Genomic DNA, 17,684 nt, shown 5'->3' with positions numbered 1-17,684 from the left:
TATGGTTTTCGTTTGCTACGAGTGCGTTGTCGATGCCTGACCGAAATTAATCTACACTACTGCGACAAAAATAATTACTTCTGAGCTCCCATCAATTCAAGAAAGTGCCGTTAGATTTCGTTTCCTTCGAAATAAAATTGACTTGTACAGTTGGAAAATCAGCCTGCTTTTTATTTCTGAATAACACTAGTTGGCACGAGTGACTTCGTTAAAAATGCAGTTTCCACAATAGCGAATCGCTAAATATTAGATTTGCAGTTGAGCAGAATGAAATCGATTTAGTTGGGCAAGCTGTTTTCACGACTACCACAACAATAAGACGATTTTGTCGTTCGCTTCCCGCATTTGCAAATATCTCGCAAGCTGAAATTAGTTCATTTCAACCATCTTTTCCCACCAAACTTCTCGGTTTTTCCCCGATGAACCTCTTGCAAGCAATAGGGAGAGTGCAGTTGACCGCAGCCTTCCTTTTTCGAGCAAAGCGCGACTCTCCATCTTTTAATTAATAGAGCGTGGCAAAGCGCGCGCGAACGACGCGACAACTCCGCCCCTGCAAGAGAGGAAAAAGCCGTGGGTGGCACCACTGTGCAGGAAGGCTTTTAATGAGGACGAGCGAGATAAACGTACGCCGAGCGAAGAGTTTTTATCACCCCTTTCTTTTTCTGTGTCGTTATTTTCTTTTTCTTTTTCTTTTTCTTTTTTCTTTTTTTTTTGCGCTTAGGCAGCCTCTCTCGCTCACTCTTGTTTACACCGCGGGAGTGAGAAATAATTGCTGACGTCGTCGCTAAACTTCTACGACTCTGCGCCTGAAATTATATTTTGTTTGATTCGGCTTAACGAATGGCATCTATAATTTCGTAAATGATGTGCTTTGGCGACAAATGAATATCCCATGATTGTTTATGAAACGATGTAATGAAATTTTCATTATTTTTTCGTGATCGTGCAAGTATAGATGATATCGGGTATCGTAAATCCGACAGCAGCAGCAACAGTCAGTTAATTAAAATTCAAATTGATAAGTTGCGCACTTTCGAATTGATTAACAATGCGAGCATCGGAATGAGATATCAGATAATCATCATGAAACTCTCATTACACGTCTTTGTATATATCGACAAACCAATCGTGCATCTCGCTCGCGCGGATAAATTAATACACGCACTGCACAAATCGATAAATCATCTATATAGAGACCACAATCGCCAGCGCAATTTGCCTAATTGTATAATGCAATTCTGCCTGAAAAAGGAGAACATATCGGCTAATTTCTGTATTTTTCACGCGACTGCGTATTGATCACACGCTCTCCCGTAATTAACGTCGACTCGCTGCAGAGCCATTTCGCATCGCGTATGTAGACGTAAAGTTCTATATCATTAATATTGATGATAATCAGACGGACGGACTGGAAAAAAAGTGAGCGCAGCGGACAGTCAATCAGCCCTGCGCACACGCCGAATTATCGTCCGCGCCTTTGCAATTATAGGAACTGCAAAACTGAGAGAGGGAATATAACAGCCAGCGGGCGATGCATGCATATGGTTTTATTTCTTTGCCGATATTTTCTATCATGAATGTTGTCTGGCAATTAATCTAAATTTTTTCCTTTTTCTTTTTTAAATGCAATTTTCGATGGTAAGGTATGCGAGGTAAGCGCTAGCCATTTATGTGCAACGATTGTTCTAATGGAACAATCAAAGCGAACTAAGCATTGTTTTACATTATAGTCGTTCCCCTGTTGGCAGCGTCGGTCATAATACTTATTGACCACTATTAATTCAAAATTAAATTGAAATATAATTAATAATGTTTTTATGACTCATGAAAAAAACATTTCTATTGACAAAGTACATTTTTCGTATAAAGAAAAAGCAGGGAAATAATCAACAGACCATTAGCCGTAATAACCGCATCAAAGTTACCTTAAATCAAGGCAGATCGCACGAAAAAAGGAGAAAGAGAGAAAGAGAGAAAGAGAGAGAGAGAGAGAGAGAGAGAGAGAGAGAGACTCGATCCTAAAAGGAGGCACAAAGAGAGGAAGAAGAAAAGTGTAGCGACTTACAGAGGCAGTTAGCGTAGGCATTAGGGTGAATTATTTTGGCCACCCCGCATAAAAAGCGTCATAAATCAAGCGAATCACGACCCAAAAGAGAAAAGGAAAGAGACGCAGCTCAGGCGGCAGAAGAGCAGGAGATCGCTATCGGGAATAACATTCCACCGGTGTTCGCGTGTCGACTCAATCTAATTTTCAAGGCCGAGCTTTTTCTCTGTCTCGCGCGGCCGCGCGCATATACAAATTGACCGAGACGCGCGCAGGGGTCGCCACCGACTTTCGCGCGAGGGCCCGTTTTATCTGATTTGATGCGCGACCTTCTTTTTTTTCCTTCGCTACTTTAGCTTTTTCGTTCTTTCGATTACTACGTTCAATTAATTTACGCGCGCGGGCTCGTGCATTCATTGTCGCTCGTTCTGTTTCTGGCATTTCGTGGTTTCCATAACGTAAGTGTTGGTCGACAACCACTGATTCGAAAAGAATTTCTCAATTAACGAGAGTGGCATACATTATCTCGGATCAATTAGCATCAGCTAGAGAACAAGAAAAAAATATACACAATCACGTGCACCAAATATATGAATATCCACACTTCATTACCATATAGTACATAATAACCCTGGAAATTATCATTAAAAAAAAGAAAAAAAAAGAATAAAAAAAGAAAAAAGTAGAGTACTTACAACGATTCGTTGCACCACCCATTCGTCCCCCGCAATATAAACGACAGAAAAGGAGGGGCACTACAGAAGAGCTCGTGTACACTCAACAGATGTCGCAGTAGGATCTCGAGAGCTCGCAAACACACGAAGAGAGAAAGAGAAGAGAGAATTGCCGGCCGGTTTTCATTACCGTAAGAGCCGATTGCATTTTTTACGTTCTCTCTCTCTCTCTCTCTCTCTCTCTCTCTCTCAATCCCATACCATCTAATCACCCTCACCAACCATCCCCTTCTACTTTTTCTGCCAGACATGTGTGCAGGATACGGGTTGGCTCCTTTCATCCGCTGTGAGCTTTTTTTCGCAGGAAGCTGAACCTTCCTTTAATTTACTTCGTTCGCGTTGCAGTTCTGCTTGACGACTTTGTTGCCATTGAACTATCACGAGGATTCCAAGCTGATAGTTTGATTTTACTCCTACTGTGATAGTAATTTTCGTACGAAAGAGGTGCCAGTGAGATTTTTCAATTGAAGAAAATGAATAAAGTACAGCATAATTAAGAAACTGAAAGAAGGTTCGTTTAATTAACGAACAGATGACGGGGAATGCATCTTTTTTTATATTTCCCAAGTTCGATTTCATCTAGCTTTCCGACTTATGAGCTTACGTACGAAGTCGATGTTAAAAAGAGCTTACGCACGGTAGTAGCAGCCGAAGCCTCTTTGATGTTAAAGAAGCCGCAAGCTTCTTACTCCAATTATTTTGTGGATTATTTCTGTCCTCTTGTTGTCTTTTCCTCCTCAATGTTGATTTGCTCTTTACAATATTAGCATGTTATCGTTGTTGGAGCAGCGCTTCGCAAGATAAATATATCTTGTTCGGCGCTAACTTTTCCACCTGCTGATCGAATCGATAATAGCCTGGTCAGCTAATCACGTGGCCAGAAGAAAAAGAACGATAGAAATAAGGAGGTGGAATGACAAGTCCAATTTGTCGAAAAGTGGCTTCGCGCGGCCGCTCTGGCGCGTCTGTATTTAGCCGGGTGCCGCGCCACAATCAAGCGATGACCTAGAAATTCTTTGATGTTGCCTACGGGCTGCGATGTCTTTTGTAGCCGAGGGTGGCGCGGATTCCGCGGGCGCACACGCACGCGCGTGTCGCGGCTTACCTCAATTGGGGGGCTTTTGCCCAGCAGCAGACATCGAAACCAACTGCAGCGGGGACTTTGGGCGCTGAAAACAGAGCGCGTAATTGAATAAGAAAATTATGCTTGGCCGCAAACTTTCTTTCCGCTGGAAGCTATGTCGTTGCGCTTATTTCACTGCGTATTGTAAATTATAGCAGGGGTAAATTATTCGCGTCTCGGTCTGCGGTTCGACCGAGGCAAAGTTGAAACACGATTGAATAAGAAAAAAAATAAGAAAAGTGCAGCGTCCTCGCGATTGAAATCCGATCGTCACGCAGCAGCGACATAAGCCTCTAGCGCGTGATCGCAGCAGCGGAAGAACGTTCGACAGTTGTCGCGTGCGAGGGGCGTGCGCCCGACACGGTCTCTCTCTCTCGCTCTTTCAACGCGCGTCTGCGCCGGACACGCGCACTTTGCATTTTAATCTAATCTTCGAGCAGCAGCGTCTTACGTGCGCGCGAGGATAATCTCTCAGCGGAGGCACGAGGTCGCGTGCGTTTCACTATTTTCTAAGCACGACCGAGCCTCTCTCTTCTCTTTCATTGTTCCGCTTGTGTCGGCTTAATTTGATTTCAAATTGCATGTGGCTACGTGTGGTTTGTCACAGACATCTGACAATCGCCGCTGCCTCGTTTCTCTCCGTGTACGTACTTTTTTTATTCTATTTTTGTTTCACTGTCGTTATTAAAGCTTGTACATTTTCTAGCTACAATGAAAAATAAAAATGTGACGCATACCCGCATTTTCAACTGGAAAAAGAATCGTATTATAGCCAACAAAACCCATGTCTCTCTTTCTCTCTCGCGAAAAAAGGAAAGAACGAACGAAACGGAAACCCTTCTCGCCGTCGAACCGATCTCATCGTCCGTCCGAGTCACTCGGCCGAAATCCCGATAATCCACGATGAGACACAGATTGAGTCTCTCTTGCTCGCTCCGCGGTAACGTCGCGAGTGAGAGAGAAAGAGAGAGAGTGGAAAAAGAAGATTGGAATCCCGCACTCAACCCCCCGCGGCTGCTGCTACTGGCGCAGCGCGGGATGATAAAATTGCGGACTGGCCAGGTGTTAGCGTAAGCCGGATCGGACTCTCCCGGGTGGTTTTTCCTTTTCTGCACCGTCAAGCTCCGCGCTCTTCTTTATTTATCTTTTGCTCCGGTACCTTCCTTTCTCTTGCCCGGACATTTTATTTCCTTTTTTCTTGAAATTTCAATGCTTTGCGTGCTCATTTTTTTTTTTTTTTTTTATTTGGCATTGCGACTCGACAATTGCGCTACGCTTTCGTTAGATTAATCGACTTGGTTCTTTGGTTCCACCTCCAATATAATTCCAAATTAACCTTCTGCTGTTTTGTGACGGAATATTCGGGCTGCCTACGCAGACTTCCGAGCCGGCCAGGTTCTTCTATCAATTATACCAAGTTTCCAACGTGATCACCATGAACGAATGAACGCTAAGAGGCCGAGGATCTTCCAATAATAACGACTGATATACTGTACTTTTGAACGCTTTCTAATCAGCCTCTCGACCGTCCACACGATCCATCCCACGAAAAGAGATGCTTCCGTCAAGTGTAGCCCGCGTAAAGGTTGCGTGCAGTGCGCTCGCAATTTGTTTCGAGAGATAGATGGTATCTTCAAAGTGGCTTGTCGTCGTCGGAGAGACAAGATACTCGAAACGTGGCTGCGGTAAAGAGGATCGAAGGGGAAAAAATAATAACGCAGCGGGCGCACGGCACAGAGAAGGAAAAGTCCCCAAGTTTCTCTCAATTTGTCCGTTTTAAAGGCTGAAAAGAGAAAGTCAGTAATTGGTGGACACAAGCCGCGTAGCGCCACGCCTCTGCGCGCAAGACGCAACTATACTTACGTCTACGTAGCTTTTTCGCTCGTTAGAATCCGTCATTAATAGGCGCATTAATGGACGGCATAGTCAATTGATTTATTTTCATTGTCTCGGCGTTGCTATATAGTCCACTGAATGATATTTTCTTCGAGAATTCTGTGGTTAAATAAAAATTTTAACTAAGCATATTTTGTACTGTAATTATGACGCGAATAAACGCGTGAAACAACAATAACGATAAATGAAAGTTGGAGAGCGAACGAATGAAAATCTACAACTTGATGTATATCGCTGAAAATCTGAAAAATCAATTCTAGGAAGCCAGTAGAAGCCTCAAATTACGCAACGATACAGCTGCTGCGAAGCTCGTAAGACGAATTAATCAGAGTACGTATACGCAGAGGTAGAGCAGGTAGTACACACATATGCGCCAAGGTAGTTCTGCAAAATTACACGAGCCATTATGTTTGATATTCCGTCTCGCGTTTCTCGCAGCATGTCTCGATTTCGCCTCGGAGCCTTCCGTATTTCGTATGCGAAATCAATCTCGCGCAGGCGCGAGCTTTGCGAATTCTTCGAAGTGATTGTATATCCCTATTCGCATATCAGCTGCCTTTTGCCTCCTTTCTGCTGTATCGGTGCATACGCCATGGACCACCTTTATGAAATATGAAGCGAGTTTTCGAATCGAAATCGACTCTCGGATATTTGTTCCGCGAGCCTATTGCGGAACGAAAGTTGGAAATAATAGAATCGAGTTTAATTTGCGACTGGTTCCGATTCGAATATGGATTTCTTTCGCCACGAAGAGCCGACCAATGCTTTGCGAGGCAGTTGTGACCACAAAATTCATAGTTGCTGTCATTTTATTTTGCTTTTACCACGCTTAATCTACGTCGTAGATGGATTGCAATATTACCAATACAGTTAATCGTATATTCATTAACAATGCTACTTGTGAACCTCTCTTTTGTAGTGTAAATATTCATTTGTGATACGACCTTATTGTCAAACCAAAATAAATAAGATTTCAGCAACTTCGACTGCAGGAAGTGCTATGTTTCAAAGTTCCATCCACAAATTTGTCAAAATACCTCTAATACTCAATAACATTTTCTCACACGCCACACGCAAGCTATCGCAGCCCTCGCTCTCAAAAGAAAAAAAAAAAAAAAAAAAAAAAAAAAAAATACCAAAGAAATAACCTTTCCGTTATACCTATCCTCCTGCTCCTCTTCATCGTTGGGTATTTCGTTATCGCAGAGGCGAGATCGAGGGTAAGCCGGGTAGCTCGCTCGGCTGTCTGTCCAACGCTCCATCTTTTTCCGCGCGCTGCGGGGCGTCCCTCTCTCTCTCTCTCGCGTGCGCTCGCGCGCAAACAACCCTGATTTATTTTCGCGGAGGCTGCGCTTGCAAGAGAAACAGAGCAAGAGGTGTGCGTACGCTGGTGAATGCGTGTAATAGAGTAAATTAAGTGTTAGAATTATTGGTAGCAATTCGATAGCCGGGAACGATGCTTGAAGGTTGATTTTTGAATGCCGGTCCTTGGAGTCGTTCAATTTTCACGGTTAATAATGTACGCAGTCTTAAATAACCGCTAGTTAATTAGTTTTGCCATAAATTTCTATGCTGGACGGTTTCCAGTGTCTAGTTTTTATTTGACTCTCCTCAAAACAATACTCGACACACGGTTTTTAAAATCGACCTTGTCGGCCGAATTGGCCTTTGGTGTAAGCTTAAGTGACGTCGATGAACGGTCATCCCGAAGTCAGTATACCTTACCTTTCGCGTGATGAAGTAACATTACTCAAAAAGGTACATTTTACGTTAACACGACAATCGGATGATAACGCGGTTTCATCAACGACAAATATTTGCTTAAACAAGACTATCAATGCCAGTTATAAACATCAACGTAGGCGAGTAGATTCTATCCCCATGAATAAAATTATCAATGAACTATCGATGAAAAGCACAAGATCGGAAAAGAAAAAAATAATGCACGAAAATTCAGCAGACTCGAAATGACAGTACAAGCACGCAGGCACACGTTCCGCTGGCGTATATATCCTCCCTATAGTGCGGCTGCGCGCAATTAATATCTCGCAAGGCATATCCAGACGCGATCTCTCATTACGAAGCGAGCGCGCGCGCGTAGTTATAGCGGCTACCGTTCTCTCGGCGAAGGCAAGAGATAGTCCCCGCGGGACACCTTATATTTGCAAAAGCGCGCCAGAGGATCGCGTGCAGCCGATCTCTCTGTCTCTCTCTCTCTCTCTTACTCTCCTTCTTTTTGGATTTATAGTCCATACGTACCGATATGTATATGAAGTGTGATGCTTTTTTAGTAATGGAATGAAGATGTTGCGTCTCCGACGGTATATGCAACATAACTTTGCTGGAGGCGCTGCTGATGAAGTAGCGTTACGTAATAATTCAAGTTGGCACTTGGTTGCAAATAAAGAGTGCGAATTTAACGTCTGACGAAAGGTAACACTTCGGCGATTCGCTACCGAATGGTGTTTGTTGCTGTGTCGCGATCTATGTAGAAAATTAATTACACTCAAGGGATATCTGGATGTAAGCTCAAAGTAAACTGCGTTTATTGAAATTCGATTTCATTAATGAGCATGGGCTGCCGCCATCTTACGGCAGTCTTCAAATTCCATCCTCGTGACAGCATTGAGTTCTCATAATTTTCCGATCACTTTCAAAATCATCGGTAATTCGCGCAGTTACTTGAGCTACGGAATATTTGGCAAAACTCTGATATTTAGCGCAAAGCGTTAAGAAAAAAAGAAAAAAAACGAATGTCCATCGTCAGCACAAGGAAAAAGCCGCTGTCAAAGTATGCGAAAGATGAAAAATCCAGCACTCAATAAAGCGCCTATGAAAAAAAGAAGAAATACAACGAAGAAGACTTGAATACAGCCACCCCAAAGTCATGCAGTAGCAGACTATTCGCGTGTTGAATGGGCCGTAGGAATGCAGCGGTCGATTACTCATCTTTCTCTCTCCCTCACTCCCGGAGTGTCTGAGATAACGAACGCTCGGGGCCGGTGTATTTCAGCGATAATCGCGCGATTCGCGGGCGGCCGCGCCGCGGGGCGGACGTTTAACATATGACCGGCTACCAGTGTTATTAATGCGCGACTTTCTCGCGTAATGTGAGAGCCGCGCCGAGAGTGAGAGAGACACCTTGCTATTGCTGCCGAACCGATTTTTCAGGCGCGCCCTGCCTCTTTACCAACGAGGTAGCATTGTTTTGCTCCTGGGAGGCCAGCGCCAGGAAATTTAGATGTTAACCTTGAAGACGGCCAATGCAATGTCTTTGCGTGCCCTACGTATACGCTCGACCACTCCGACGAAGGCTTTCTAGACGAGTAACTATTTGGACACGCGCGTATAGCTTCGTGTCGCCGGAAATTTCGCTCGCATATTTTTCAACAATTTCATTGAAACGGCACGTTTCGACACTCGACTCGCGCACGCCGGTCATAAACCAAGGCCTTCGAGATCTCGTCTCGGGCGAGTCGACGAATTATTTTATTCCAGTATGGCAATTACTGCATCATCTCGCGCTTTCTTGCATTACAGAGCATAAAATCTTGGCAGATTGCATCCGATGAGTAATACTCCGAGAAATACTTCAATAAATACGCGAGACATTCGATAACGAAATTGTCCTATAAAGTCCTCAAACATACCGCGTCATCAAGGCCCGACAATTTAAACAAGGTCGACAACTGCCTGTGTATGTCGCAACTATGATCCTTGAAACCACGTAAATCAGCCAAACTTCGTGTATATACGGAAGCCAACCGAGCAAAACGGGTTTTTCGATATAAACGTGGATTTTTTTACACCGCAGAACTCTAAGAATAAATCAAATTTCTCGCGCGCCAGCCGTATATAAATCAATGCTCGTTTGGTGTCCGTCGCCTATATAGTAGTAATTCACTGCGACGCGCCAGTCGCGACCTCCGGCGAGTGAACGATAATAATTTAAATGACCCCCCTCATACGGATAAACACGCTGTTAACTTTGTTCATTTCCGCGGAACCTATCAATTTTCACAGGAAGATTCGAGGTGTTTTTTTGTCGCTGTTGGAAAAAGAGCTACCGTGCGAGAATCTTCGAGATCGTGGATTTGATTTATTCACGGTTCGTTCGACTCTTAGTATTTGTTCGATGCAGAGAGTCATTAGTTTTCAGTTGGTAAGAGCACTTATACGGGAAATGTCCATTTCCCCGGAATAATATGATGCCAGAATAATACCATCTCTCACTGATTTTTGTGGGACTTTACCGGAGATTTTGTTTTGTAAGTGACGTCCGATGAAAACACAATCCGAAGTCCATCTTTTGACAGCCGAGGGAGGCCGAAGATGAATTCCCATTAATCTACTTGGTATGGCAATCCCCCCAAAAAAACTACGAGATATCCAATTTTGAGATAACGATTAGAATGTTAAGCAAGTGAAATTGCAGTTGAGTCATCGTAGAACGAAATCCTGAGTTTCCCGTGGCAACATTAAGATTCTGACGCTGCTCGGCGCGTGGGTGGGTGTTCGCGCGAACGAGTTTCCCGCGTACAGATCTCGAGCGGCCATCATCTCGCTGGAATAATTAACGCGGGAATGAATAAAAGCGGCGCCAGGGTTCGCTTGCTCTCGAGACGTGCCGGTGGACGTTCGCCGGTGGACGTTCGCCGGGGACGTTGCTAGGCGACAATGCCCGATCGGAGCTCGCTCGGCCTCTATGTAGTAGACTCCCAAAGGGCACGCGCGCGGCCGCTGGCTGACGCGCGAACGCAGTCGAACTAAACGGAGGACCGCGACGCAGGTAAGCATCCGCGCGCGCGTATGCCGCGGCAATCTCGGAGGCCTAGGAGGCGGCGCACGGCTAGGCCGTAAATAACTAATTGTTGGTCGAGCTCCCGAGGCTCTGCCGGCGAGCGCCGGAGGCATAAATTAGCGGGAAAGCCCGGGCTCTCTGCTGGGAAATGTGCATATACGCACGATGAATGGATCGTCGAGCTTTGATTTAGTAGCTGTGCGCCGCGAGTCTTCATTTTGTTTTTCCGGCGAAGAATCTTGGCGCGAGAGCTCGCCGCTTGTTTATCGATCGCTGCGTTCGTTAACTTTCGTTGGCCCGGTTGCGGGAAATGAATCAAGACAAATCGGAGCTGTAATGGGATACGCGCGCGGAATTCTCCATTTTATATTGCTGCCGATGATTAATCCAGCGCCTACGCGTGCGCCCGCGCTCGGTCGATTAGCCGCCGATCTTGCGAATGCTTCTAGAGCTTTTCTTTTATACGTCGTGCTTATATCACATTTTAACCGTGTTTCTTCATGAAAATAGAACGACCGATGGGGTGCTTCAAAATATATCGGATCTCTCCGGAGCACATTCCTCGTTTAACATCGCCTTGTAATAAATTCATGCGCAGGACAGTTCGAAATAACTGTCACCTAGTGCCAAATGCGTGTATTATAAACAAACACACGTTGAACGTTGCATCTGGACGAAACCAATGTGGACACTGGCACCACGTCACCTCTTCAAACTGTATATTTGCATACCATTTGGCCATTTGGCCGAAGCACTAAAACACTTCCAAATATGCCGATCTGCTCACCTTTGGCGTCGTGCATTCCGCAGTCAAGCCGTAAAAGAAAAAGAAAGGAGTCGGAAGCGATGGAAGAAACAAGGCAGAAAACGAAACGAGCTGGTCCCATAAAACTGCACACTCCTCGATATAACCGCGCAGAAGCAGGCCCAATTAATAATGTACCCCGAAGCGGGAAAGTCGCGCGCGCGCGCAGAAAACAGGTAGCTGCTGCAACTACCCATGCACGCGCCTTCGAGGAATTTCGACCAAATAAAATATCGGCGCCGTTTCGTTTTTTGGCTACGCCAAATTTCGTCCTCCCGCTCTCAGAATTACGACTATTGACTTTATTATTTATTGACTTGCATACGCTTTATCAATCGAGTGGAAAATTGAGAATTTTCTGATGGAATGTTATTGTTTCTAGCTATCAATAGCGCCTCCACGAGACAATGTAACAGAGTGCAGAAATCAGTCATTCAATTATTTATCGCACGATGATTATTTCCTTTTTTACAACGCGTGTAATTCTAAAGAAATTCAATTGTCATATGAAATTCGAAAAAAATGGCAACACGCGTGTATCGCGTATCGCGTATCACAACCGCGAGTAGTGCACGCGCAAAGGAAAAAATTTGCTTAGATTATACCTGCGTGGAAGATGAGCCGAGCGTTTCCGAGAACTTAGAGATCGCCATGGCAGAAGCGATCGGATGACGGCGCCTTGGTTCATCCGTCAATGCCTCGATACGCCATTAACAATGCTCGGTTTGATAGCGAGACGCGCAAGCCACGCAGCTTCTGAATGCGGCGCTGCGCCGGGAATGCACTCGTAAATTAGTAACCCGTCCACTATTTCGATGAGCGAACCCCGGGGAACCCCGGGGAACCCCGGGGAACCCCGGGGAACCCCGGGGGACTCGACTCGAAAATGTCAAAATTGGACAACGAGAGCTGGATACCTGCCTTGAAATGCCCGAAAAGCTACAAGCACGCGTGTGCCATTAAAAATTACCTGCAAATCGGAATGTTTGAACTTTAATAATATGATTGAGCGTCCGACACGTGTAATTACGAGCAAGACGAGTAACAGACGCAAAAACGGCAGATTAAAACAAAGAGTTCCATCGCGTGCTTCGCTCTCCTTTTCTGCCAAACGATTTCTCGCACTCTGACTCGCGCGCGAGCGACCGAGCGATTTGCACAAATTACTTTTGTCTCAAGGGGGCGAAATGTTAAAGTTGCAAACTCCGCAGCTTGGCTTTTTATATTTCTTAGTCTCGCGCGCGTCTTTTTTTCCACTGGAATCTCGGATATTATCGAGCCGCCTCTGCGATTTTAATGACCGCGCGGTGGAAGATCTCGCTGCAACGGACGAGTTTTAAGCAAAATGACAGCTTCTTTTTAGGTCCAAAACTGCTTTATACCGTGCTAAAAAAACTTTAATCTTATTGCATTAAGTACAGCCTTCATTTGGCAACACCAGTTCTTAAAATATTTTATGATTAACTTTCCACTAATGGAAAAAGTTTAAATAAAATAAACATATGTAATTACCGATTCATTTCAAAATAAAAAAATCAACTACTAGTAAAGTATTCTAAATTTGTTATTAATGAATTAAAATGTCAATTTGTTTAATTGGTAAATAAATTGACATTTGTTAAGAAAGTAATTGTTTGAAACAGTATTAAAAATCTAAAAAATCATGCATTTATTTACCTTTATTTATCATTATCAACAGTTTTTTTCACTTTTCGCGATTGCTAACAACGTATTTTTTCTTATCACCACAGGATTTTAATATCCTTTGACCTTAGTTTTTAATAATCAGTTAAAACGTTAGATTTGTTAGTTCTCAGATTCTTTAACTATTGAATGTGGATCTTTAATTAGAGCACTATGAAATTCTACATTTTTGTTGCATCCTCAATATTGTTCGCATACGTAATTATCTAATTTTATTAAGAATGATATTATAACCGATTCCATTTAAGTCATAGACTTTTTTTGTCAGTTTGAAAGCTTAATTATAAATTGATATGCTCATTAATTTAGAGGGTTTTCGCCGACTGGAAAGATTACATGGTAGACCAGTATATTTCTAAAGTAGAAGATGACATAGCCGGCGAAAAATATTTTTTGCAGATAATTAAATTTTAATTAATTATTAAGAGTAAAATATAAGACATAGAAAGATATTCATCAATTATTATCCACGATTGTAAAATATTGCTCACTCTTATAAAACCCCACAATCTTCTTAAATTAATAATCTAATTATGATTTGGAAATTGGAAAAATGGCAGAACATTGGCGTAGAATGTAACATCAGGCAAAACAATCAAGTCAAAAATGTCATGAATGTTTATCGTACAAAAATTCATAACTGCATAGACACAGTGATGTTACCCCACATGGCGCCAGGGAGCGTTGCATTCGTGAGCAATATATTGCGAGTCGAAAAGGTAAAAATATTACTGAAGAAACAACGTATAGATAAATGTATAAAAACATTAAAACATTTCATATTCCTACCGATGCGAAAACAGCCCGACACAAATAACATTTTATTACAAAAAATGATCACATCTCACGTATGCCTAATTGTACTTCTCGAAAATATAATTATTTGTTATTGTACCATTATATTTCTCATAAAAAATAAAAAATATCGTTATCGATAATTCACCTCCTATTTATTCACATAAAAGACATAATTAAGCAAAAATAAATACACAGAAAAATTGTACCTTCTATAGTTTAAATTGTACCATCAGTACAATTCTATAAATTTGATTCTAAAAGAAATAATAGGACAATTACAAAGCTCTACACCTGCGCAAAGTGCATTTCCGGATGACATCCTTGTAAGTTGTAACAATTAGTGGTAATTTGTAATTGTCCTATTATTTCTTTTAGAAACAAATTTATAGAATTGTACTGATGGTACAATTTAGACTACAGAAGGTACAATTTTTCTGTGAATTTATTTTTGCTTAATTATGTCTTTTATGTGAATAAATAGGAGGTGAAGTATCGATAACGATATTTTTTATTTTTTATGAGAAATATAATGGTACAATAACAAATAATTATATTTTCGAGAAGTACAATTAGGCATACGTGAGATGTGATCATTTTTTGTAATAAAATGTTATATGTGTCGGGCTGTTTTCGCATCGGTCATATTCCTTCTTTATCAATATATAGTATGACATCTTTAGTCTGCATAATGTCTGTTGATAGTTTATCTTCGAAATATAAATTGATTATTTTCAAAATTGAAAGAATGTCATAAATTGTAAAATATTCATCTTATGCTAATGCTTATAATCTGTTACGTTTTGCTTTACTTCTTTTTTTCTTTGTTTTTTATGGATTACATTTTCAGAGTAACAATTATCGTGATATAATTAAGTACACCATTAAATCTAATTGAATTTTAATTAATCTATTAATATTATTTCTTCTTTTATTGTGATAGATGTATTATTAATTAACTATTATGATTTTATTTTTATTAACAACAAAATTTTAATTTCGAATAACTTATTACAAATAAAGAAAAGTATAGTTTATAAAAATTATAACAGAAAATCATATCCTATTTAATTTGATTTTGACAATTGTGGTAAATAAGATGGATTGTGAAAAGATTTAAATTCGACTTGATAAAACAGTTATTTATTACGTGAAATTATAAATTTATAAAAAATCTATTAAACGTTTTATTCAGTAGACTATTTTTAAATATTCAAGAAGATATTTTTATCGCTTTCCTCACAAGTTAATAATGTGGCTTTACTTATCAGTACTGTAATTGCTGTATCTTTTGATCTCTGTTTCAAGTGATAAATATATAAGGTATGTGGAATATTAACATCAATTCTAATGTACTCGTATGTAATGGGGGAAGTAGAAAGTTTCTGAATATATAATTCGAATTAAAAAAAATTATACGATTATCAAAAAGGAAATAACGGGATAATCAATTAGAAAATAAGAGTCACGTATAATAAAGTGAAAATTGTCTAATTAATTATGGAACATTTCATTATCACAAATCTTTTCCAGATTTTGCTCTTATTAATATTGAAGTTTTGTTTATCTGGTATCCTTTTACGTTAATCCGTAGATCTGATAAATAGAATAAATTAGACAGTTATCCAATCGTCTTGAGCAGTGCTATCGCAGTCTTTTACCAGTCACCGTGAATTCCCCATCGCGGCACAATGAAAAATTCTAATTTTTTGTTTCGTCTGAGCTTCCTCGTTTACGTAAGTTATGTGTGAATTGCGATTTATTTTGTCATATCATAAATAATTTACTGAAATTTCTCATCAACTTGAGAAAATCATGGATGCTTATCTTATAAAAATTGAGTATTGTGTAATTTCTACTTCTGACCGAGTTTTTGTCAACAGTTGAACTAATAATCAACAATTCCTCGTAGCTAAACACGTTGAAAATATTGCTGAAGAAACTATAGAATGCATTAATAGTGAAATTGAACGGTTCAGTCTAAAGATTCATTGAATCATTTGATATTACGTTTCATTGATGGATAATTTGGTATACATCATGGCAAAAAGAAATATTGCTACTGATTTTATTACAATGGAGTTATGTATTACTGTAGTTTTATCAATATATTGATAAAACCGCAGCATAAATTTTAAATATGAAGCTGGGAAGGGGTATAGGAAATACCGTGTTACGTAATGCCTTTGGATGATAAATATCGCGGTCAACAAGAAAGTAAGATTATCTATTACGTAACATAGAGAGCTGAAATTGATGTTTCAGCTGCCACATGAAAGATTGAAGAAACGGAAAAATTTCCGACTAACTTGATTGTGAAAAACGAAAAAACGATTGCATTGCATTGTAAACTATTAAAACTTTAAAGATAATTGTGAAGAATCGTGTACCTATTCCGTTAGCAATATACTTACAATATAATATTCTGCTACACTGAATAACTTACAATAATGCTTGCATTCTCTCGTTGCATGCAGCGGCTTCGCGGAAAGTGCCCAAGCCATAATATATAGAGCGATGACCATGCGTGCAGTAGTTTTAAGCGAGCGATTTTCTCGTTACATGCAATTGGATCAATCGCAGTGTCGGCAGTATTCTCGCAACTTTCGACGTGCAATGAACTACATTACAAACGCAATAATGATTAAAGCTTTCCTTTTCATTCTAATCATATTCTATACCCACGTGAGTTGAGTTTTCTGACTTTGTAAAAATATACCGAACTTTCATCAGCAATTAATTAGCTCGTAATAATTATAGAGTACTTTGGCAGATTGGAGCCAAAGCTTTGTGGAAGAGCGCATTATAAATCATGAATCAGATCAAAATGAAAATCGTTATAAACTAATGGTAAGTTTAGCGATAATGAATTTCTCAAAATCACGTTATACCTCTAAAGATTGTGTATTTCCTCGTAATGGCTTGATTTTTTAATAGTACATATTAATTTGATAAAACTTATAAAGTCAATCAAATATTTTGCAAAACAAATGTTTGCCATAGAAAATAATTTTCCACGGTAAAATGTAATATTGAATTCAGGTAAAAGCAGTTGGAGATACGGTGAAAAATTCGAAATCGTTTTGTATTCTTACGGGGCTTAGCCGACTGAAAGCATTAAAAGATCCGTACCGTCAAAAAATTGAAAAATGCGTGGAAGAAGCCGGTGAACCATCAGCTGCTATTGATTGCAGCGATCAAGAAGAATCCGCTGTTAAAGATATAATGGAAGATATTGTTTTGGAAGCCACCACTTGTGTAAAACAATCAGAGTAATGTTTTCGTCAAACAATAAATAAATTTAATGGTTACATAGACGCTTTGTTCGTACACGATTGGTCAATAACACAATTCTGCTAATTCCTCCTCCGTTGGTCTGTCCCTTGATCATTCTAAATACAATGAATGAGGTACAGGAACGGCAGCGCGCGCACGCTCGCAAATGCGATAAGCTACACGTCAGTCTCTCAGAAAAAGGCGGACGCCGCCGCCAAAGTGTCTTTCGCAATCTTTAATAAAGTTATCGTCTGCACGAATCTCTAACATCTCTTTGATCGATCTCGGCTTTCTCCTCTTCGCGCCGTACCGAGTGACATCCAAAATATTTCTGACGATTATGACTGTCCATTTCATATTGTTTGTTAAGAGGCTTTCCTTTTGCTATTATTGTTGTATAGTCACACAGCTTAAACAGGCGATAATAGCTTCGTAAAGGTATAATGATCATATGATTGCGCATTGAAATTTCAATGAGGAATAATTCACTTATCATTTATACGTAC

General features: G+C 40.7%; 1 protein-coding gene across 1 annotated transcript; it reads left to right on the top strand.

Annotated features, from left to right (window-relative positions):
* Positions 1-16,513: 16,513 nt before the first annotated feature.
* Positions 16,514-17,184, top strand: LOC131669385 (uncharacterized). The gene is made up of 3 exons (XM_058944219.1): positions 16,514-16,587; positions 16,663-16,752; positions 16,945-17,184. The coding sequence occupies exons 1-3, from the start codon at positions 16,519-16,521 to the stop codon at positions 17,176-17,178; spliced, it is 393 nt and encodes a 130-aa protein (XP_058800202.1). The 5' UTR covers positions 16,514-16,518; the 3' UTR covers positions 17,179-17,184.
* The last annotated feature ends 500 nt before the right edge of the window (positions 17,185-17,684 follow it).

Source organism: Phymastichus coffea, unplaced genomic scaffold (genome assembly GCF_024137745.1).
Source record: "Phymastichus coffea isolate CEN01 unplaced genomic scaffold, Cenicafe_Pcof_1.1 PCOF00092, whole genome shotgun sequence".
Taxonomy (NCBI): Eukaryota; Metazoa; Arthropoda; class Insecta; order Hymenoptera; family Eulophidae; genus Phymastichus; species Phymastichus coffea.
This window is presented reverse-complemented; position numbering and strand designations above follow the sequence as displayed.